Here is a 23,207-nt window from a genome sequence, read left to right as displayed (position 1 = left end):
GTGTGTGTGTGTGTGTGTGTGTCTGTGCATGTGAATATTGAGCGGGAGGGGAAAGGGAGGGAGGAGAGAGCAAGGGTACTCTCTAAATGGAATGTTGGGAAGAGTCTGAACCTACTTTAACTGGCTCTTGATGTCTTATTTATCAGATTCAGGTGATTGAGAATGATAGAGCCAGCAGAGGAGGACAAGTTTATGCCACCAACACCAGAGGCCAGATCCCTCCCCTGGTCACTACAGATTGTATAATACAAGACCAAGGTATTTGTTTTCAATTATGCCATTTATTAAGGTTTTAAAATTTCTCACCATTCTTAAAGCAAATACACTGACACCCTTCAATAATGCTCTTAATGATGGAAAACCCCATTATAGCAGATAATGAACCAGTTCTCCATGAATCCCTCAAGTACGAAGAGAGTGCTGTCAACTGAATTTTATTCTCTGAGTATAGAAGTCTAGAGAGTTTCCAGGGAGATACAGAGCAATATATCTGCTTAATACAATTATTTATTTTAGTTTATGGGTTTCAATTGGTTTATACCCTACTTTGGTTTAATTTATTCACTATGTTGGAAAGCTGGCACAAGCAGAGCAGTAAGGGATTAGACTCTTTGAAATGTCAGCAGACCTGGTTCTAGCCCTAACAACATTTTCTAAGCAGATCTTTTAACATTTTGGGTTCTGTTTTCCCACTGTTAAACTGGGAAGAGGAGAAGCTGAGCTGCATCTCTACTGACTGTTCATACCTTTCAGCATAAGAATATATTACCCTATTGTTTATGGCAAGTTAAAAATATAGCCTGATGAAATCTGAAGTCTGAGATTCTGAATATACCATTTTAATGAATCATGTACTTTATCCTAGAAACATAAAATCAGCATACGAACAAGCATTTTGTCTCATCTCAGAGTTGTTGAGTTAGCCAAATTCTAGTTGAGGATCATCTCTCTATCTTTCGTGCCACCTTCAGAGCTAACCTTATAGAGCAGGCAGCACAGTGAGGTAGAAAGAGATTTTGATTGGGAGAATTCAGATTCCCTTCCTCACTGCCCAAGTGAACTTTATCTGTCTCACCTGTCTTTCAACCTCAGCATCACCCTCAGTAATATGTGGAGACTAAGACTGGACCTGCAGAACCAATGTAAGAATTAGAGGTGACTGTGTGTGTGAGTCTTTATGTGTCATACACATACACGTAAGTATGCTTATACATGTGTAGAGGGCTCAATACACAGAAAGGTTTCATGTAAATTATAGGTGTTGTAGATATTAATATTAAAACAATTCAGATCACTTCATTTATTATTCCAAAAATTGTTTGTGCTCCTGGCCTTTTGGTAAGATCTAGTGTCAAAATAATTTGTTTCTTCCTCGTTACCTACAGAATCCATTCCAACTAGTTAGATGAGTTTATATTTGTAAAGCATTTAGGGTTTGGTAGATAATAGGTTGAGCTATATGAAATTGTTGATTTTTTTTCTATCATTGTGACCTATACAAGTGGCAATTTCATTTCAACCTAATGATAAGTGTTATATAAGTGTTTTAATACCTATTTTATTTAATATTTAAAATAAATATAAAATTTGGGGCTTTTTTTCAACCTAAAGAATATTCCTGATCAGCGTCATCTCCCACCTGTTTCTTCCTTTACAACTGCCTTAATAAACCAAACTCATCCTCTTTCTCCTCATGTCTTTGATTCTTGTGTGTACTGTTTTCTCTGCAACAGCCTAAGGATGGTTTTTTGTTCACCACTGTATCCTTAGAAATTCACCTGGTATCTAGAACAAACTAGTTGACCAATAAATATGTATTGAACACATGTACTTGAAATATAAGACTCTCAACCCTTTACTTGGGAAACATTTAGTTCTTCCAAACTCAATTTAAATTTTCTCTTTGAAGTCTTCTCCAGTGTCTTTTCCCAGAGTGCTTCATTTATATATCGCCCCATCACATTATATTTTACTGTGGAGATAGGTCTCCCCCACAAATCTTTGAGCTATCTGGGATCAGAATTCCACTTGTTCAGAACTTCACTCATTCATGGCATACATCCAGAAAGTGTTTATGCAGTACCTATTGTATGCCAGGCCTCTATGCTAAACCTGAAATTAATAATATAATAAAAAATAGACAAATTAACATTATTATTATAGCTAATAATTGCAAGTACTTAGTATGTATCCAGACAATTTTCTAACCACTTTATATGGAATAATTCATCTAATCCCCCCTATAATGTTATGAGATAGGCATTAATATCATTCTCATATTACAGAGTGGAAAACTGAGGCACAGAATGCTTAGGTAATTTACCTAAGAGATGTAGCTAGTAGGAAGCAAAGCTAGAATTTGAACTTAAGCATTCTGATGCAAGTGCCTGTGTTCTTAACTTCACTGCATCTATTCAGAAATAAAAGACACGGCTCTTTTTTTTAAATGGGTGAGCAATCTGGCAGGGAAAAAGAGAAAACTAAATATTAATACTGTGAGAGAAATGTTATAATAGAAGGATAAAAAGCATGTCGCCATGGGAACTTAAATGTGAGGTCACCAACCAGATAACTGACCCAGCCTGTCTTTGCTCTAGTTGGAGACGCCCGAACTGTGTCTTTAGTGAGCAAGTGTAACCCACAAAACTAGGGGGGTGGGGGAGGGGAGGGGAGGGTTGCCAGGCAGAGGAGGTGAATGTGCTAAAGTATGGTAGTGGGAGAGAGCATAGTCTGTGTCAGGTAACAGAATCTGCATAGTTTTTTGTTTTTTAAGGGACTTGTGCATAGTTTTAAAATTACGGTTAAATCTGTGTGTGTGTGTGTGTGTGTGTGTATATGTGTGTGTGTGTGTGTGTGTGTGTATAAATAACATAAAATGTATTATTTTAATCGTATTTAAGTGTACAATTCAGTGGCCTTAATTATATTCACAATGTTGTACAACCAAATCCTTCTTGTTACCTTTTTCTAGAACTTTAAAAAAAATCATCTCACGCTGAAACTCTGTATCCATTAAACAATAACTCCCCATTCTTCCACCCCACCTGGCCCCTGTTAGCCTCTAATTCTACTTTCTATGAGTTTACTCTAGGCACCTCATTTGAGTGGAATCATACAATATTTGTCCTTTTGTGTCTGGTTTATTTTACTTAGCATAATATTTTCAGGATTCATCTACCTTGTAGCATATATCAGAATTTCATTCCTTTTTAAGGCTGTGTGACATTCCATTTTTTTTATACATACCACATTTTGTTTTCCATTCACCTGTTGAAGGACATTTGGGTTGTTTCTACCTTTGGGCTATTGTGAGTAATGCTGCTGTGAATATTTATGTACAAGTATCTATGTGAGCCCCTGCTTTCACTTCTTTGGCTTATATACTATACCTAGAGGTAAAATTGCTGGGTCGTATAGTATGGAAAGAGTATGAAGGAAGGAGTGGGTGAGCAGGCAGGACTAGTAAGGCGGCAGGGTCTGATTCATCATTATTTCTCCTTAGCCTGCAGCCAAGCCCTGGCAAGATGTGAGAGGAGGCCTGGTATGGAGGCCTGGTGTGGAGCAGGCCTGGTATCTTTTTGCTCTAAAGCCCCTTTGTCTGGCCTGACTTATTTGATAATAGTAATACACTTTTTAGGATGTAGCCCAAGGTTCTCAGAGGTGTATATAAATTCACAGACTAAGTAAAATAAAGAGCTGGAAGAAATCTTGAACTTTATTTGCTCAGCTCTCTCACTTTACAGATGTAAGGGTAAGACCCGGGGAGGTTAAGTGGCTTGCCCAAGGCCATACAGCTGGTTAGGATCAGAGCCAATAAAGATAAAATAGTCTTAAACTTTAAAATATTATTCCTTTGCCTTTGGCTACAGGATCTTATTTTAAGATTCTACTTGTCCTTTGGTTCCCATTCTTTAAGAACCTGTTCAAGCACTTCATCCTTTGTGTAGTCAATTCTGGTCATAGGGACAGAGTCGTCTCCTTTGTTCTGTTTCTTAACCTATTTGCTCTTCTGTGATTTTTACCACGCTATGTTGCAATTTTTACCACGCTATATTTTTACTATCACTCTTTCCAACTAGACTGTGAAGCCAGAGACTTCACTCTATTCTGTTTCTAAGCCCTTGCATGGAGCTTAGCTTAGTAAATGTTTATGGAATGAATTTATTGAATGTTTTCAGTCAAATTATCCCATAATGCTCTTTACTAAGCATCTCAAAAAGCTTCAAATTTTAGTTCCTAAGGTTGCTAAATTATCCACTGTAGCCAGACCTTTTATGCCCCACTGTCGTATACCTGTTTGTAAAAATAAATTCTCAGTTGCTTTTTCAAATTTTTTTCTTTGTGCACGTTATCTTCCTGAACAAAGCATTTGTTTAGTCACATTTAGAGCTCATTCATTTATGCATATTTCACTGTCAAAAAATAAACCCTTTAAAGATAACAAATATCCAATTTCAATATTTATTGGTAATTTTAACGAGTAAAATTGAGTTCAATGGAAAATTAAAATAAACTTTAAAATATTGCTTAAATTATTAGTTCACATTCTCTGTAGCATTGTGTAATGATAATGGGGAAAGTGTTGTCTAAATATGAAACAAACACTAATAAGCATTTAAGCATATGTACGTGTATTAATATTATCTAATCATTTTCTTTTATTCCTGCTGCTGAAAATCTGGTTTCATCCTCTATTACGGCTCACCTGAGCTCTTAAAGCAATGGACCAGCTAACCTGTCTCTATTCTTTTTCTGCTCCTAGAAGCTATCTAACTTTGGGCAAATTGATTTTCTTCAATTATTTATTTGATATTTTACCCTTGGTAAAAAAAGTTTTTTGTTTTTGTTTTTTTTTTTTCTTACTCTTGCTAAAGAAATGTCACCGTTGCCCATGGGCAGGCAGGGTTCGTCTCAGCTCCTCATCCAGCATTGTCAGCCTTGACAACCTGGACTCAATTTTTCTGGGATGTTGTAGAAAATTATAATCGGTTCTAATCCTACTTTTGCCACTTACTAACTCTTTAACCATTGGCAAATCACTTAATCTCCTAGTGTCTCAGTTTCCTCCTCATTAAAATAGTTTATAAATATATTAATCTATAGAGTTATTATGGGGCTAAATGAGTTTACATGTAAGTCTTAGAATGATGTCTAACACATTGGCTGCTGTTATTATTGTTATTATTATTATCCTTGTTGTTAGTACTATGTCTTGCCCTTCTCAGATGCTCTGCAGAGGAGCCCAAGGACTGGGTTCAGCCTGCAGTCATGTTAATTTGCCCTACACAGTAATTTATTTTGTTTCTATTCGAATTAACTGTCATTATTTAAAAATCAGAATATGTTGTATAAAATTCCAGATTTCTAGTTTGTCCTAAAAACTGTGAAATCTGGCACTACTAGCTTGGAAATGAGCAGAATAAAAGCATTCTTAAGTTCAACCTTCCGTTCATTTCAGGCCTGCATCTGTGTAATAAAACATGGCCAGGGAAAGTCTCACAACCCCACTACAATCTCTGTTTAAACTCAGGACCATAAACTCCCCAACACACTGTATTCCCTGGTCTTTTCACTTTTCCACTCTCCTTAGTGACTATTTTACACTTTTTCAAACCTGCAGCACCTTCTCTCACATCTTTCTTTTAGCTGCTTTACATCCTCCTTTTAGGAGGAAAAACTTCCATACCCCCCACCACCACATGGACCGCCTGCCTGAGCACATCCTCCCACTGTGGCGGCCTGCATTTGGCTCTCAGTGAGCAATCTGTGTTCTGGTCCAAAGCCAGCCTCTCTCCCTGTGCACTACTCAAGTATATTCCCACAATAAGTCTCCACTCTTCTTCTTAAATCACCAATATTTTTCTTTCTACAGAATGATTTCCATCTTTTTAAAAAACTCTTCTCCTACCTTAAAATATAAAAATGTTTTCTTGATCCACTTCCCTTACCAGCTAGCACTCTTCTCTTTCCGCCCTTCTACAGCAAAATTTTAAAGGACTGTTGCCAATTCTTCTCCTTCTGTTATCTCTTAAACTCACTCTGAGCAGATTTTCCCCCAGCATTCCACCAAAACTGTCACTTTAGCATCTCCAGCAGCACCATCTGGCATAGATGATCATGCCTCCGCATGATATACGTCCTAGGCTCCTCGTTTCATCCTTCTCAGTCCTCTGGCGGCTTTCTTCTCCTCCTCAAACCTCCTTCTTTTGGAGGACCCCAGGGCATAGTACTTGATCATCTTCTCTTCTTTGGCCATAATTATTCCCTTGGTGGTTTTAACTTGGTTTCATGGCTTCAAATACCATCTATATGGTAAGAATTCCCAAATGTGTATCTCCAGCCCAGACTTCAGCCCAGTCTCCAGATGCACATATCTAATTGTCTACTCAGCATTGCTGTTTCACTGTATAATAGATTTCCCAAATTGGACATGTCCCAGACTAGATTCCTGTCTCCACCTGCACACCCGTTAAAACATCCCTTCCCTTCTTGCAGCCTTTCCTTTGTCAGTTGATGGCAATTTTATGCTTCTAGTTTCTCAGGCCAGTAACCTTAGAGTCATTCTTCACCATCACGCTCTCTCATACCTCATATCTTCACACCTTATACATCATGCTCTTTAACAAATAAGTCACTGTACCTTCGAAATATATCCAGAATTTAGCCACATCTCAACAGCTCTACTGCTGTTGGGCTGGTACTGCAGCAGTGTTCACATGGTCTCCTTGGTTCTACTCTTTGCCACTGAAATCCATTCTGAAAATGCAGGCAGAGGAACCTATGTCACATCATGACACTCCTCTGCTCTGAAGCCATCAGTGGCTCCCCATTTCATTGGGAGAAATGTCGGAGGGCTTAAAATGGTCTCAAGAGTCTACCTCATCTGGCCTGTATCTTTGCGGAACTCCTCACCACCCTCGGCCCCCCACAGTGCCTCCGTTCCAGCTCCATGGGCCTCCTGCTGTCCCTCTACTCCAGGGGCGTCCTTCCCCAGATACCCGCTTGAGTAAATCGCTTGCCTCCTGTGACTCTTTGCTCGGATGTTAACTTTTAAATAAGACCTACCTTGTAAGTATTTAAAATTGTAATCTGCCTCCCACCTCCTGGTACCGTTCACTAGATATGCTTTTTCACAGCATTTATCACCTTCTAATATCCTATATAATTTACTTTTATTAGGTGTAATATTCATTGTCTGTCGTCATCTGCAAGAATAAGCTCTTCAAGCACCTAGGACGGAGGCTGAAATGTTGTAGACACTCAGTGAACATTTGATGATTACATTCTTTTAGTCATAATTTCATTTCAAAATTTATTTTAGATAAGATATTCTAGTGTTAAATTATTCTTTATGTCTTAGATGTCGTTTTAACACTCGTGTATGTCATGAAGTAAGGATATTTGGTCAGGGAGCCTAACATCTATCAAAAATAGATTAGGGTATTTTTGAAAATAATATTTCTGTTACAAGTAGAATTTTCATTTCTAAATGCAATTTCCAAATTTAGAAAAAAAACAGACAAATGGCATCATATTTGACAAAGTATCACTTGGTAATATGAAATGATATACAAATGCTTACCTTTCCCATAAGCAGATAGAAGAAGATGAAGAAGAAATGATTGCGATTCGAAAATTTTGTTCTTTCATATTTATGTGCCTCATTGTTTTATTTTTTCCATTGAATCTAAATACTTCTCAAATCTATGGTAAGGCTATATTAAGGCTCTGCTTATGGAAAATAATAATAACTAAGATACTACTTTTATGTCTTTGCAGTAGGATTCAGAGTATTTTTATTTTGTAAGAAATTATAGTGTTCCTAGAAATAGATTGTAGAATTGTACAATACTACTTTTAAAAAAAATCATGAAGAGAGTTTTACAAATCAGAAATAATGCAATGCATTATCTACAAGTACCTTTATAAATATTTGAATATCTTAGGGAAGGTTTTTTCCTAAACAAGTTTTAAGTGTATCCTTTTGAATGTTTCAGGAAATGCCAGTCCTCGATTCATCCGTTGCACAACATACTGTTTTCCATGCACGTCAGATATGGCAAAGCAAGCTCAGATTCCGTTAGCTGCTGTCATCAAACCCTTTGCCACCATTCCTTCAAATGAGGTAAGAATGATATGTAATAGGAATTCAATAATTTATCAATTCCAAAATTACTCTTTTCTAACAATTTTCTTATACATTACTCAAACTGGAATATATTTATATAATGTAAAAACATCTAGTCATTGAATTCATCAGGAAAACAAATAATAGAATAAGCTATAGGTTTTGGCATCCTGTCCATCAAATACAGTTGGACTAAGTCACTTTTTGGCTTATTGTAGTAATGCACATACACAGAAAATATAGAATGTCACACGGTAAAAGTATCATGACTTGTCATGAGGCCCTTATGCCCTAGTTTAGAGCCCTGACATATAGGTGTTCTGTTGAGGGAAGATGATAGATCTATAGTCCTTGATCTATTAGAGCAAATCTTACTATATCTGCTTTAGTTATCACTGGGCCAGGATACTCATCAACTCCTACTTAAAGATTAGAAAGCATGGGGTAGATAAATCTATGTATATTGATTCGAAAATATGTGCCCAACATATAATTGAGTGGGAAAAAAAAAAGATAAGAAGTGGTTTACATTTGAAATCTGCAGTGTCAGGATGCTGCTAGTGGGTATTTGAGCTAAACTTCCAGAAATAGCCTAATTCCAACCTACGCTGCTGCCATTCCATCTTTTGATGCCCCAGAGTGATGGATGCCCACATGCACACAGAGAGAGACACAGGCACTATAGCAGAGCAAGTCACACAGGGGAAGAAAAGCTTGACTTCTAGCTGTAGTTGTGACCATAATCCATTGCAGTATCCCGATAAGCTAGGCTGAACCACAGATTCCTCTTGCTGCACTAAAGGCCACAGCCCCAGTATCCCCTCCCAGCATAAACCTCAGTCTTGGATCTAATGATCCTTTGAAGTAGGCTGATCCAGTGCACACCTAGCAGCATCTGAGCAAGAGGCAGAGCATCTGCAAGAGAATATGGGTTCGTTCCCTTTCTTGGTCTCACCACACCAGCTGGTATGGAGAGTAAAGCAGTGTGGGGAAGGGAAGGAAGTGAGAGGAAGCTGTGGTGAGTGGGGCTTACTTTATGTCCCCTGAGGGAAAGAAGAGAGAAGAGAGAGATGCGTGATGTGTGCGGTGGCTTTTATACCCTTTGAGATCTTCACTCACTGTCCTTATGAGTGTAGTGTAGTGCTGCCAACACTTCTTTTTGGTAGTAGAGTGAACTGGCTTAGAGTAGGTCATTGGAAGGGCATTGAACTGTTGCTAGAAGCCAAACTTACAAGTGGTATCATTTCATATTTGCAAATCAAGGTGTACATTCAGTATTTCCTTTACATATTTTAACCACAGTCCCTTCCATGATGGTTCTGGAAATTTAATATAATATTAATATAATTTAATATAATATTTGTAAACTCCTTATTAAACCCACTATGTTTAGTATATGAGGTAGGCCAATGTGTATTGACAAAGAGATGTTGCTACGTACAATGTATGCATTTTAAAGAATAACTTAACTAGAAGTATTTTTGACATTTGGTTTTGAAAATTTTTAAACATACAGAAAATCTAAAAGGATTTCATAGTGAACACCTATATCCCTGTCACCTAGATATTACCATTAACATGTAACTACGCTTGTTTTGTCATATATCATGATGTTTATCCATCAACCCATCTTTTTTCTTCTGATGCATTTCAAAATAAATTGCATTATTTATTGCACTTCACTCTACTCCAGAGTGAATATCATTAACTAGTGTTCAAAATTTGCTTACGGATTATTTTCTCATGAGGAAAATCTCTTTTACAATAAAAATGTCTTAAGTGAACATTTATTGAGTTTTGACAACTGTATATACCTATGTAGCGCAGACACCTATCAAAACATAGAACATAATTGTTACCCCAGAAAGTTATCTCGTGCCCTTTCCTAGGAGGCCCCCACCCCTTCACATAACCACTCTTCCTTGGCAGCAGAAAACAATTGTGATTGTTTTTGTGATAGATTTATTTAGCCTATTCTAGTACTCCATGTAAATAGAATCATAAAGTATGCACTATTTTGTACAAAGGTTCTTTTACTCAGTGTAATGTTTTAAAGAGCCATTTTGACGTTGCATGTATCAATAGTTTGTTTTTTGTTGCTGAATACTAATTCATTGTGTGAGCTAAAGACCATACCCTGTCCTCCTAATAGAGGTTTTAGGCTGGGCAGAGTGGCTCATGCCTGTAATTCCAGCACTTTGGAAGGTCGAGGAAGGTGGATCACCTGAGGTCAGGAGTTTGAGACCAGCCTGACCAATATGGTGAAACCCCGCCTCTACTAACAATTAAAAAATTAGCTGGGCATTGTAGCATGTGCCCGTAGTCCCAGCTACTCCAGAGGCTGAGGCAGGAGAATTGCTTAAACCCAGGAGGCAGAGGTTGCAGTGAGCCAAGATTGCACCACTGCACTCCAGCCTGGGCAACACTCTGTTTCAAAAAAAAAAAAAGAAAAAAGTTTTTATGTGCTGACTACATATGCAGGTATACATAACAGTATGCAGTATTGGTCATTTCTTTTGAAAAAGTCAATTACTATACTTTTAAATACGTAAAACATAAACAATAAAAGATGAAAAGGGTATACAATGAAAAATAGGCCTCTGCCTACCTCTTTCCCCTCTCCTTTCATACAGCCCTTACCTGTTCTTTGTGATTCCTTCTAGAAATAAAATATGTATATAGCAACATATATGTATCTCTCCTTTGAAAAACAGTATGTAAATGTAAATGATGTTATACACATTGTTCTGTACTTTTTAAATTTAATATATCTGGCACTGTTTTTATATTACCTACAGAGCTCCCTCCTCCTTTAAACAGCTGGGTAATATATAAATATGAGAAACATTATTATAACCATACATACAAAATCAATTCTGAGATGCATACAGATGTGAAAAATAAAAAACCTTTATGAATCCTAAAATTGAGGAAATGTATTGCCATCAGTGTGCCTAGAAGAACTGTCCCCACAGCTTCTCTCGGGGATGGAATGGCTATACATGTGCAGCCTCTAACTTACTTGTTCCTTTGCTCTCTGAGCCTTATCAAAGAGATCTTTTATTTTCATAAACCAAAGATAACATTTCTACCTTGACGGAAACCTGCAGCATATATAAGTAACAAAATATCATAGGAAGCAATTCTACTGTATATCAGTATTGTGGATACATAGGATTTATGCCCATGAATAGTGTCAGTTTTGGCTGCACTTTGTTAATGGCAGTGAGCTTGCATGGTTTTCAGCTATCTACTAGCAAAATCCCCCTCCTTGCTCCTTCCTTGTGATAAAGCTGACCTGGGTCAAATATGCATGAAATGGAACAAAACTCAGCAGTTGTCCACACCCAAAACCAGAGTCTGGAACCTTATTCTTGTTATCCTTATTTAGTATTAACAATAAAATTATTCTCTAATGTCTTCTGGAAAATAAAACCTGGCATTTCATGTTTTTGTTGCTATTGAAAAAAATCTTTCAAACATTAGTTTAAGCCTCTTCTTAAAAATGCATATATGCATTTTATATTTAAATGGAGTGAGTATGGTTTCTATTTTCCAAAGTTGTTTGTTTTAACCAAATATTATGTGCCCACCAACATCAACATCAGATCTTTTTTTAGTAAAGACTTGTGCTGCATTTTCATCTCTGTGCTTTCCAAAGTATTAAACAGAGGAGGTTAGTGTAGTAGCTTATTTTTGGAATCTGACTTAGGGAGAAGCTCTACTTGTGAAAATAAGACACTCTACTCCTTTAATGTTGTTGGAGACTCTGAATAGTGACCATGTAAATGTATTTGACAGTATTGTTTTCTCTACTTCTCTCTATACAAAGCCCTTTCTTTTCCCCTAGGCATTCAAGAATATAATTATTCTGAATATATTTAAGAATTACTTTCCCTTATATAGCAATGCTTCCTGGTTTGAATGAAGACCCTCTTTATTTAAAGGAGTACTTTTATTTTTATTTGTTGAAATAGACTTAGAAGTCAAAAAAATAAGGACTGTGAGAGGAATGCTGCAACACCAGGAAGAAGTTTCTCCAGAGCATTTGCTCAAAAAATGCCTTCCTTTTTGGGCATGTAGCTGGACCTAAACTTGGAGAGCCAACAACATTAGGGAATTATTGTTGCTATATCATACCAGCTAGCTAGACGCAAGTCTGTATGCTACCAAGTGTTTGGGCCTTCTTGACAGATTCTCCTCTTTTGGCTTCCATGACACCTTCCTGGTGTAATTTTTCCTACATCATAGGCAGGGAACATTTAAATTCTTTTTATTGTTTTCCTGATCTCTAATTTGGGGGTTAGTCAAGGCTTGAACTTGGGAGCTTCTTTCCGCTCTCTTTAGATACCCTATCCTCTCCAAAGGTTAAGTATCATCTGTAATAGCTGCTGCTACTAGTGATAAGAATAATAAAAATTAAAATTTATAACAAGCAAAACTATAAGTTTAAAAAATATTTGTTTATTTACTTAATTCTCACATTAACCTACTTATAACCATTTTAGATATAAGTAAACTGAGGCAGAGAGTTAGATAATTTGTTAAGGTCAGCAGCTGCTAAATAGCAGAGCTAGGATGCAAACTCATACAGATTCTGGTGTCTAAAGCACTGCACTGTTACTCTGTTATTCATTCATTCATTTCTACATTTTCAGTCCCATACTCACACATCCAAACACCTCTCTGAAATTTTTCCATGGGTGCCTCATTGAAACCTCAAACTTAACATGTCCGAAAATGAATTTCTGATCTCTGTACCTCAAACCTGCTTATTCTTCCAGATATCAATAAGTGGCACTGTCTTTTATCTAATTGTGAGACAAAACCCAAAAACTAAACAATTGTAGTTAAATAATAAAAGAAAATGAGGGACATGCTGATTTTAGATGTTTATAATCCATAATCAAGGAAATAACAGTTTTAAAGCATCTTTTCTAAGCAAATGAATTACATAAGTACTGTTATTCTGCATATAAAATCATCTTTAAATTATTTTCCTCTACATGATTTATTTTGGGGTTAATAACATTTTAGAATTTGTTTGCTTAGCTAATATTGCCATCATTACTGCAATTTTAAAATCATTCCTTAACGATAACCTGATTTGGCAACTACCAAAGGATTTATTTAGTACAGTGTTTTTTAAAGTTGGTTCCATTGTTTGACAGGTTCCAACATTTTTAAGCATGCTATTGTGTTAGCAACGGCCCATAAAAATAAACCTAACCCCAGTGGTTTGGAGGAGAGGATGTTCCTTGTGAACATTTGCTTTGGAGAGGTATGCTATTTCCAGGGGCATATCTATGTTGCCACTGTTTAAATTTTGTATTCCTTACCATACATTCTAATTTTTTATGTCTTTTAAGTAAAACCCATCCCCATAGTCAGTATAATTATGAGGTATATATTTAGCAAAAGTAATTGGTTATGCTGCAAGCCCTTTTGTTTAGAAAACTGTGTTTTAATTTTTGATGCTGTATTTTAGGAACTGAGGTAGAATGGTATAGAAGTCCAGTGCAAAAGGACTGGAGATTATAACTAATTTAATTTTGCATTTTTTTCTCTAAAATAGGAAATGTTTATATTTTGGACAAGTGCATAGTCTAATTAAAAATGCAATTAAGTAATTTTACCTATAAACCAGATGGTAGAAGCTTTTATTCCATCTGTGGCTAGATTCAGGAATATCTGTGTATATTTTTAGGTTATAAATTGATATAATGGTCAAAATAATTTCCTTGCCTATTTAATTAGCAAAAATAAACTTTCATCCAAGACTCAACATTTCAGTTGAGTTTTCATCTCCTACTTACTCTGTGCTAGGAATTGTGCTAAACTTTAGGGTTTTGGAAAACAGGAAAAACAAGAATTGGTTACTCTTGCCTGGAACTTATAGAAGATGTTTGTGTATACAGCTAACTTTTGTACAATGTGAAAAAGGCTCTGATGGGGATAGCTTCATTGTTATATGGAGCCTAGTTTCAGGGAAAGTTTTACCTGAATTATGATTTAATAAATAAATAAGGACTTGGCCCTACTAATAAATGCTGCTTAAATCTTGTGGCTGGGCTCAGTGGCTTACACCTATAATCCCAGCACTTTGGGAGGCCAAGGCAGGTGGATCACCTGAGGTCAGGAGTTTGAGATCACCCTGGCTAATATGGTGAAACCATGTTTCTACTAAAAATACAAAAAATTGGCCAGGCATGATGGCATGTGCCTGTAATCCCAGCTACACGGGAGGCTGAGGCAGGAGAATCAGAATCACATGAACCTGGGAAGCAGAGGTTGTAGTGAGCCAAACACCCCAGCCTGGGTAACAAGAGCAAGACTCTGTCTAAAAAAAAAAAAAAAAAAAAACTTCTTGTTAATGATTGTTTATATTTTAACAGATATAGTAGGTCTAAAGAAGGTACCATTGTGGGGGGAAAAGGAATGGATGTCAAAGAACTGATTAATGAAATTAACAAGAAAGGAAAATTCTGTTAGGGAATAAGCTCAGCACCAATACTTTATGTCAGGAATGGTCTTTACATGTGTCATCAGCAGAAGGAATTGCTGGTCATTTGTTTGACTTTTCAGCTAATCTTGCTTGCATGGGTTGACATAGTTTTGGCAGAATTTATAGTACCTCACTGTACTAGTGTATTCACGATGACTATGTCATCCTTCTTTTAGGAAGATAGCAGCTTTGTAGTAGGTGTAATACCACTTTTATAAATGATGAAGCTCCACAGGTTCTGGGGCTATTAAAGTTACTAGCTGGTAGTGATACTACTGAAACTCAAGATTCTAAATTTCAGTAAAACAGTATTTTTCTTGCCGGCTAAAGTTTTAGCCATGGGCCTCTTGCTCTCCCTAGAAGCTTATTAGTTATCTTAAAATATCCATTTTAGAGTTCTTAAAGTCTTTTTGACTGTAAGCGTTTGCATAATACTCCTTGAAGGCAAAGACTATAGAGTTCAGCAGTGGGCTGGGAATAGAGGCCCTAGTTGAATAAATGTACTCTCCTCAGGGTTGTAGAGACGTTTAAAAGACAAAAAAAAAAAAACAAAACAAAATAAAACAAACAACAAAAAATACCACGTCACAGAATGGTGGTTGATTCGTAGATATTTTAAGCCTCTAATTTTTTTCATCTTAGTTGTTTGTTGGCAGCAATTGGGTCTACTGATAAACATGTTGCTAATGAAATAAACACTTTTTAAAATCCTACTTTTGATATTTCATGTCTTACTTTTAAATGACTACAGACTTCACTTATAACCCTGTTCACCTATCTAACAAACTCTGTAGGTAAAGAAAAAAATCATTTGAAAGGCAATATATTTTTTACAAGTTCCTCAACACTGTGGGAGAATTAGTTTCTTCTATCACATATTAATGAGAGAGGTTCTATTTCACTAGAAAGGACAGAACAGTAAAACAATTGGATGAAGTTTGGACTAAGATATTTTAGAAACCAATAAAAACTGGCTACTTTTTCCAAAGCACGATAGACATTAGCTAAACGGTGGAACACTGGATTAGGAGCCAGGGAATGATTTCAGGTCTCCACTGTACCTTTATTGTGACCTTGGGCTTCCATTTCTGAGAGGGAGAAGCCTGGTTCTGAGGTCTTGTAAATCCAGGAAGCTGATAGTGTCTGTCTTACTTTTCCAGTTTTTATTGGACATTCACCGTGGATAGCATTCATGAAGTCCTACATGTTATTAAAAATTAATGTGAACAAATTTCACAACCCAACCAAAAATGATTTCATTTGTATAGTACTTTCAGTGTAAGTCTGGAGTGTATAATATTATTCATTTGATAAGAAACACATGGCCAGGCATGGTGGCTGACACTTGTAATCCCAGCTCCTTAGGAGGATGAGGTCAGAGAATCACTTGAGGCCAAGAGATTGAGACCAGCCTGGGCAACATAGTGAGACCCCATATCTACCAAAAAAAAGGTTTTTTTAAGTAGCCAAGTGCACTGATGCACACCTGTAGTCCCAGCTACTCAGGACGCTGAGGCAAGAGAATCACTTGCGCCCTGGAGTTGAGACTTACTTGAGACTGCAATGAGCTATGATAGTGTCGCTCTCCTCTAGCCTGGTGACAGAGTGAGATCTCAACTTTAATTTTTTCATTTCATTATTTATTTATTTAACGAGACAGGGTCTTACTCTGTCACCCAGGCTCAAGTACAGTGGTGCAATCTCGGTTCACTGCAACCTTCACCTCCCAGGCTCAAGCGATCCTCACACCTCAGCCTCCCAAATAGGGACCACAGGCATGCGCACCACACCTGGCTAATTTTTGTATTTTTTGGTAAAGACGAGGTCTCACTATATTGCCCAGGCTGGTCTCAAACTCTTAGCTCAAGCAGTTTGCCTGCCTGGGCCTTCCAAAGTGCTGGGATTACAGGCTTGAGCCACCACATCCAGCCTCAACTTTAAAAATAAAAAGAACATAGTAAGATTGGGAGACTATGCATTTTCACATATAGCCAAAATTTAGCTAGTTTAGTGATGAGCATACTCTGAAAGTAAACTGATTACTGTATGATATCATGGCCTGGAAATAACTTAAAGAAGACTTAAATTATTTATTTTTAAATGACAGCTTCAAAAATCAGAATTTATTTTTTAAGTTGTATATCATAATCTTGTCTGCTTTAATGAAATATTTAAAATTATGAATATAAAAACTTGAAAATATAAAATGTATGTACTCAGAAATAAAATAGTGAATATAACATTTAAAATACCTTTGTTGTATCCAGTTACTTTAGAAACTGAATCTCATCCCTTAAGATTTTTGGTCATTATTTATATAGTGCTGTGAAAAAGTGCTATGAAAAAGTTTGGCAGCTGAAGAACAGAATATTATCCCCTTTTAAACAGTGTTCTAGCATTATAGCACATGTGCAGGGAGAGTCACATTTGTCAGGGCAGAGGTTGTTTGAATTCTTTTTAAGTTACATTTTAGAAGCTAAATGGACCAAGCTTATTTTCTCAATCACAGAATTATTCCTATAAATCTTTATTCTCTTATTAAGTGGGGAACAACTTCAAGAGAAACAATAAAAAGAAAACATTCGCCATGATTTAATTTTCAGTGAATGTAAGGTGGGTTATGACCTTGAAAGATTTACTTTTTTGTGTAAAAATTTACTTCTTTTACTTTCTATGCCCTAGTGATTGAGGACCCAAATCAACCTTCCTAGAAGTAGAATAGTGGGGAGGAATGAGAAGCCACCACAGATAAAGAAATGTGTTAGAGCCTTTTTGCTGCTATTTCTGTCAATTCTAAGACCCATATTTTCTCATATATTTAGCATTTTAAAAACAAAAATATGCCTTATTAGCAAAGGCTTCTTAGCAATGCGTCATGTTTACCTGGAAGGTTTGGTGTCTCTTAGAATTGAAGGGATTTTAGAATCAATGAAATATACTGTCTGTACCTTGCTTCATGCTTCTAACTTCTGTCAAATTTTATGGATATTTAGATAATTCAGGAGTACCAGGGTCTACAATGTGGGCAGCTGTGCATCTTTGCTGATCAAGTACAAGAAAGTCAAATATTTTGATGTTTATATTAGAAACCTTCATAGGAATCAAGTTCTCATTGAATAAAGGTCTAAAAAATTAATAAAATTATGTTTTTAAGAAAGAAGGAAAGAAGAAAGAGAAAAATGTAGGAAAAGAAAACCCTGTCTAAACTTTTAATCTGGCATTGTTTTCTTGAAATGTTTGAAAGTGGCACCCAAGTTGGTCTGAAACACAGATTATTTTTCAAGTAATTCTTTGTCAGGAATATAGCATTGTCATGAATGTGGTGACTAGGTCAGGAATTTGGGAGTTAAATGGAGTTAGCTGCATAACTTGACCCTATCTCAGTAGTATGACCTTGAAAAATTTACTTTTTTGAGCCTTATTTTTTTCATAAGTAAAATTTCAATAATACCCCTTAACCTGTAGTTGTTTAAAAATAAACTAGTCTTATCATCTTTATCATTATTATGATTATTTCCTATATAATATTAAATTTCACCATGGAGATTTTTATTTTAATCTTATAATCTTGATTTTGGGTGTCTGCTATATACAAAAAAGAAAAGTATGAGAACTTCAGGCAATTTATATTTACTTAAAGTGTATACATTTAAGAGGGATGTTGTCAAACCCCTTCAGTGATTCTAGCTACATATTATTATGTAAGAAGGAGGCAAATGAGTTAGACTGCACAACTTGTAGTCATATGTAAATGGGAAAAGGGGTTTAATTACTCTGATTTTAAAGAAATGTTGTGTAGTATCTGTCATTTGATATTAGATCACTGTTTTCTCTGTTTTTATTATTCAAATTGTAAGCATCACCATAACATAAACATTTATACAGACTTTTTTCATAAGGTGTTTCATAAGCATTTACTGGAATAATTTTTCTTCAACTCCTTCACACTATTCTGTCCTTTTAGTCACTTCCTGAAGAGAGCTTTTGGGATACTTCCCCAGCCCCATTCTCCCCTGTAGCTCAACTCATACCATGAATTCCAGTTTGCAATTTTGATATGTACATTTGGCTAATGTCTTTCCTGCTGGGTTTACAAGGGTAGGGACCACATCTGATTTTTCTCACTACTGCATTTCTAGGACCTAAGATAGTACATGAATCATTTTTAGCTAAATAATATTTAAGTGATATTTTAATCATATAATAGCATTTATATATGAAAGTAAAGTTGAATTTTGATGCCAAGCAATTTGGTGAAATTTTCACCATAGAGGTCTGTCTGTGCTTAAACATTTATTGAGCTTGTTGTATATAAATGCCATATTTGATACCGAAAAGTGTTACAAAGTAGATAAAAAAGGAATTGACAATTTAAAAGCCAAACTAAGACCAGGATCTTGTATTTAGAGTCATCTCTTTATCCAAGTGTCTGCTTGAGTTCAGTTTCCATGGTCTATATCAATGAAAATATTTTATTTTCCACACATATGTTCTTATAAAAAAATAGACACTTGGGGACCAGCTACAAATTATTATTCTTTAGTATTGCTAGCGGATAAACACAGCTGCACTGACTAGAATAACAGTTGCTTAAGGAATTTCCAGGACAGTAAAATTCTGCGTAAAGTTTAGCTTAGGTTTCACTTCTGTTCTCTTCCCACTCCACTGTTTCTCTCAATATCGTCTCACACAGGAAGGTATATGGTATTTGTGAGTGTGTGTTTGTGTGGATTTGGTGGGCAGGGCAGGGGCAGGAAAGGATGTTGTTACATGTAACAAAAAAGCATTTAAAAAGCTTTAAAAATGTTATTTGTTGTTTGGGAAAATACGACCATCATTGACGTTCTTGAAAATATTTCTGTAAAATGCAGGCAAAATAGAAGAACCATAATTATCAAATCTAGTGTCTGTAGATATCCTGGAGTTCATCTACCACAAAGATTACTTTCCTTTATCCTAAACCATAGATTAAAGTATATTGTAATCTAACATGGGATGAGATTTAAATTTTTTTGGTTTACTACATCCCATACTCTCTTGTCCTCTATAGTTTGAAAAGTTTTGAAAAATTCTTTATCTAAGTAGTTCAAACATAATTTTGTCTATATTTCATATTTCTTACAGAAAAGGATAGAAAGTGTTTCATATTTATTAACTTTTATTTCTGATAAGAAGTCATCTTTCCTTTTATTTCAGTTTATTACTGATATAGAATAAATATATAAATGTATTTATTTCTTTAGATGCTTTTGAATTTGTCATCTGTTTTTTAAATTAAAATTTTTTCTCAACTTTTTTAAACCCTATTTTCAAAAACGCTGCTCTCTGAATGATTTTTGGCTGTGTGCCCAAATAAAATTAACTCACCAAAGATGATTTGCTGTGTTACTGGAAGTAGCCCACCGATGCACGGGGATGGTTACTCACCAATGTTCTATTTTGTTTAAATAGAGACGGGGTTTCACCATGTTGGCCAGGCTGGTCTTGCACTCCTGAGCTCCAGTGATCTGCCTGCCTCAGCCTCCCAAATTGCTGGGATTACAGGTGTGAACCACTGTGCCTGGACAGTCACCAATGTTTACACCAATAACAGATTGAACTGCATGACCCCTAGAGTCCTATTTTTTTTCTACTCTGAAAAGGATTTGTAGAGAAAGTTTTAGACATATTTAGATAAATGTATAGCTTCCATAGGTGTCTACTCTGAAAAAGGAATTGATCATTTGGTTTGAGTTCTCTTAAGCTTCTTTATGGAAACAGTTTTATACTTGTATTTATACTTGTATAATCACTCCTGGGATTTTAGTGATGTTTTCAGTCATCTCATATACCATAATCTGGACAACAATACGTTGTTATTTGATATGATAGTTTATAAGCTATGACCATTTTTATGGAAGACTTTGTGTATGACACCTTATTTCAAAAACGATTTAAGAATAGCCAGTTCAATTGAATGAATACTTATTGTTTGCTCAGTATGTGCCAATACTGTTCTCGGCACTTGAGATACATCAGCGAACAGAGGAGACAATGATCTCTGTCCTTGTGGAGCTTACATTCTAATGGAGATTAGACACTGAACCTAGTAAGAAGGTTATCTGAGGCTATAGAGGAAGGAAAAAGTAGAGCAGACTTGAGGGATGACATCTGCCTGGGAGGAGGTGGAGTGTGTCTTTTGTAGATTAAATAGGTGTTCAGGGCAGGCTTGATTGAGAAGGTGTCATTTAAGTTCAGACCGTCACATAGAGAGAAATTCTTTTTATGGCCTTATAAAGAAGTAAGACTAATAGAGAGAATACTTTGACTAATTTATAATTCTGCCAGAGAGACAAAGAGAGTTTGCCTCTGTGCTTATTATTTTTAATGCTTTTATCTTAGAGTATTTCACAACTTTTCTTTGAGGAGCAGAAAGCTGCCAATTGTTCTGTCATAGAAGAAACACACTTGATACAGAAGGTTTTTAAGTCTAAGATATATTAATCATCTGTGGAACATGGTGCGTTGTTGTAGCAATGAAGTATGTTTTCTGCTAGTCGCCTGTAGTTAGACAACATATATTTCTCCCATAGAGATAAAAGATAAATTACAGTAGGTCAAAGATTGTAGGAAATGTGGCAAAATGTTGCTCAAGTATAAAATTCTGGAGAGATAGTATCTTACTCAAAAGTTTTTCTAGCAAGAAAAATAATGCCGATCTTTGCAAATAAGCCCATAACTTGAAACACTGTGTCAGCGTAACCCAATTCAAACAGACCACTTTTTGCTTAAGAATCATTACCTACCATTGATAGTTTAGTTATGAACTAGGACTGCCATTCAGGAAAACTAATTAAGATGCTCTCTTAACTGCACTGGTATTTATTTTCCCTTCTGAAACTAAGGATGCCCTATCACCAGCAGCTGCCCTTTCATAGACTACAGCGTACAGTTTGTGACCTTCCCACCAAAAAGCCCCCCTGGCATTACAGCCCTGGGTAGAAAGGTCACAGCTGTGCTTGTTTTAAAGCATTTGGGGACATTCCAAGAGAAGAATCTCCTGGTATAGTTATCAGTACATATTTTGGGTTGAAAGCACATTAGGGTTCATCACACCCAGATCTTCTGTGATAAAAGAACGGGCAGATATCCTTAATTCCAAAGGAGACTTCTCTGTTCCCTCCCCCGGCCTTCCTTCCCTTCCTTCGGTTTTCCCCTCCCTCACATCTTTCCTGTCACTCTTCCTTGTCATCCACCCAAATATTTGCTGCGAATTTACTCTGTAATGTAGGCCTTTGGGATCAGTGGTGAACATGAAGCTTACATACTGCTGTTAAGGTATTCGAACATATTTTGAGTTTATTTTAAAAATAAACCCAAGAATTTTATGAATTAAGTGAAATATGAGATGATAAAAAAAACAAAAATTCTAAAAACCCTTCATGATAATGGTAAAACATGATAGTATTTGCTAATTTATAAACTATCTCACTAACTTCTGTGAGAATTCCTACCATATAGTAACGACAGATTTTAGGTAGGGGGGAGTGTGTGTGTGTGTGTGTGTGTGTGTGTGTGTGTGTGTGTGTCTGTGTCTGTGTCTGTGTGTCTTTGTCTATGTCTGTCTGAAACCTGCTGAGTATACTGCTATCCTACCTGGCTTTGAAGGCTCTCCTCAAAATCACTCTAGCCTTTCTCTTTATCTCCCTTCATCCCAGCTGGTCTAGGCTACCTGCTTACTGGCCACCAACATACCCTGGGCTTTTCTTCTTGTGGTAAGCTGTTCTCACTGATTGAAATTCTTGCCCTCTCTCTGTCAATGGACAAATAACTCCTCATGCATGCGCATGTCTTCCTTGAATAAAGGCTTTATTGACCCTTCTGAAGATTTCTTCTTTTATTTGGCCTTTTGCTTTAACACCTATCACAAGTTATCCTGAGCATATAACGATATATTTGTGGGTACCTGAGCTATTTTGTTTGTTCATTCAGAAACCATTGACTGATCCCTCTCTCAGGTATTGTGCTACAGGAGATACAACAGTAAACAGACTGGACCTGAGAGTCATGGATTTGAGAATGTAGTAGGGGTTCTAAAAAGTAAAATAGTGTGATGAGTACTCTCAGGCACAAAGTTATATGGGAACATATAGCAATTAAATATGTTTCCTGCAAGTAGCCTGGAATTAGACCACAAAATATAATTCTCCCTTGTGGATGAAAGGATCTTGAGGGGCCAGGTTTAGGCATGGTCCTGGATTAGACAAAGCCCCTGAGAAGTCAGAAGAAAGGGGAGATCGCTTCCACTGTATCAGGAGAAGAAGAGAAAGGAAAATGTTGGATAGATGCTGATAAATTAGTGGGGGAAAGTCAAGAGAGTTTTTACCTGAGGTTTTCTATTTTCTTTATGAACAATAATGCAAATTTATCTACCAAGGGAGGTGGAGAAGGAGCTTATGGGGAGGATTAAATAAGGATGTGAAGGTATATGGCAGCTCCTATAGAGAATGGGAGAGAGAAATGACTAGAGACAATTAGACTGCTTACCAAGGAGCGTGGTTCAAGGGCTTGATTCAAGCCACAGAGCAGGGAGAA

General features: G+C 36.4%; 1 protein-coding gene across 1 annotated transcript in view; it reads left to right on the top strand.

Moving 5' to 3' along the window:
* Positions 1 to 23,207, top strand: part of SEC24D (SEC24 homolog D, COPII coat complex component) — a 101,054-nt gene that overhangs the window by 24,759 nt on the left and 53,088 nt on the right. Inside the window, exons 8-9 of the mRNA XM_017510748.2 lie at positions 147 to 258; positions 7,998 to 8,125. Of these exons, the coding sequence (XP_017366237.2) occupies positions 147 to 258; positions 7,998 to 8,125 (240 nt within the window). The remainder of the gene's footprint in view (positions 1 to 146; positions 259 to 7,997; positions 8,126 to 23,207) is intronic.

The sequence above is a fragment of the Cebus imitator genome, unplaced genomic scaffold (assembly GCF_001604975.1).
Source record: "Cebus imitator isolate Cc_AM_T3 unplaced genomic scaffold, Cebus_imitator-1.0 Scaffold17, whole genome shotgun sequence".
Taxonomy (NCBI): domain Eukaryota; kingdom Metazoa; phylum Chordata; class Mammalia; order Primates; family Cebidae; genus Cebus; species Cebus imitator.
Note: the sequence above shows the minus strand (reverse complement) of the source record. Positions and strands in the feature narration are given on the sequence as shown.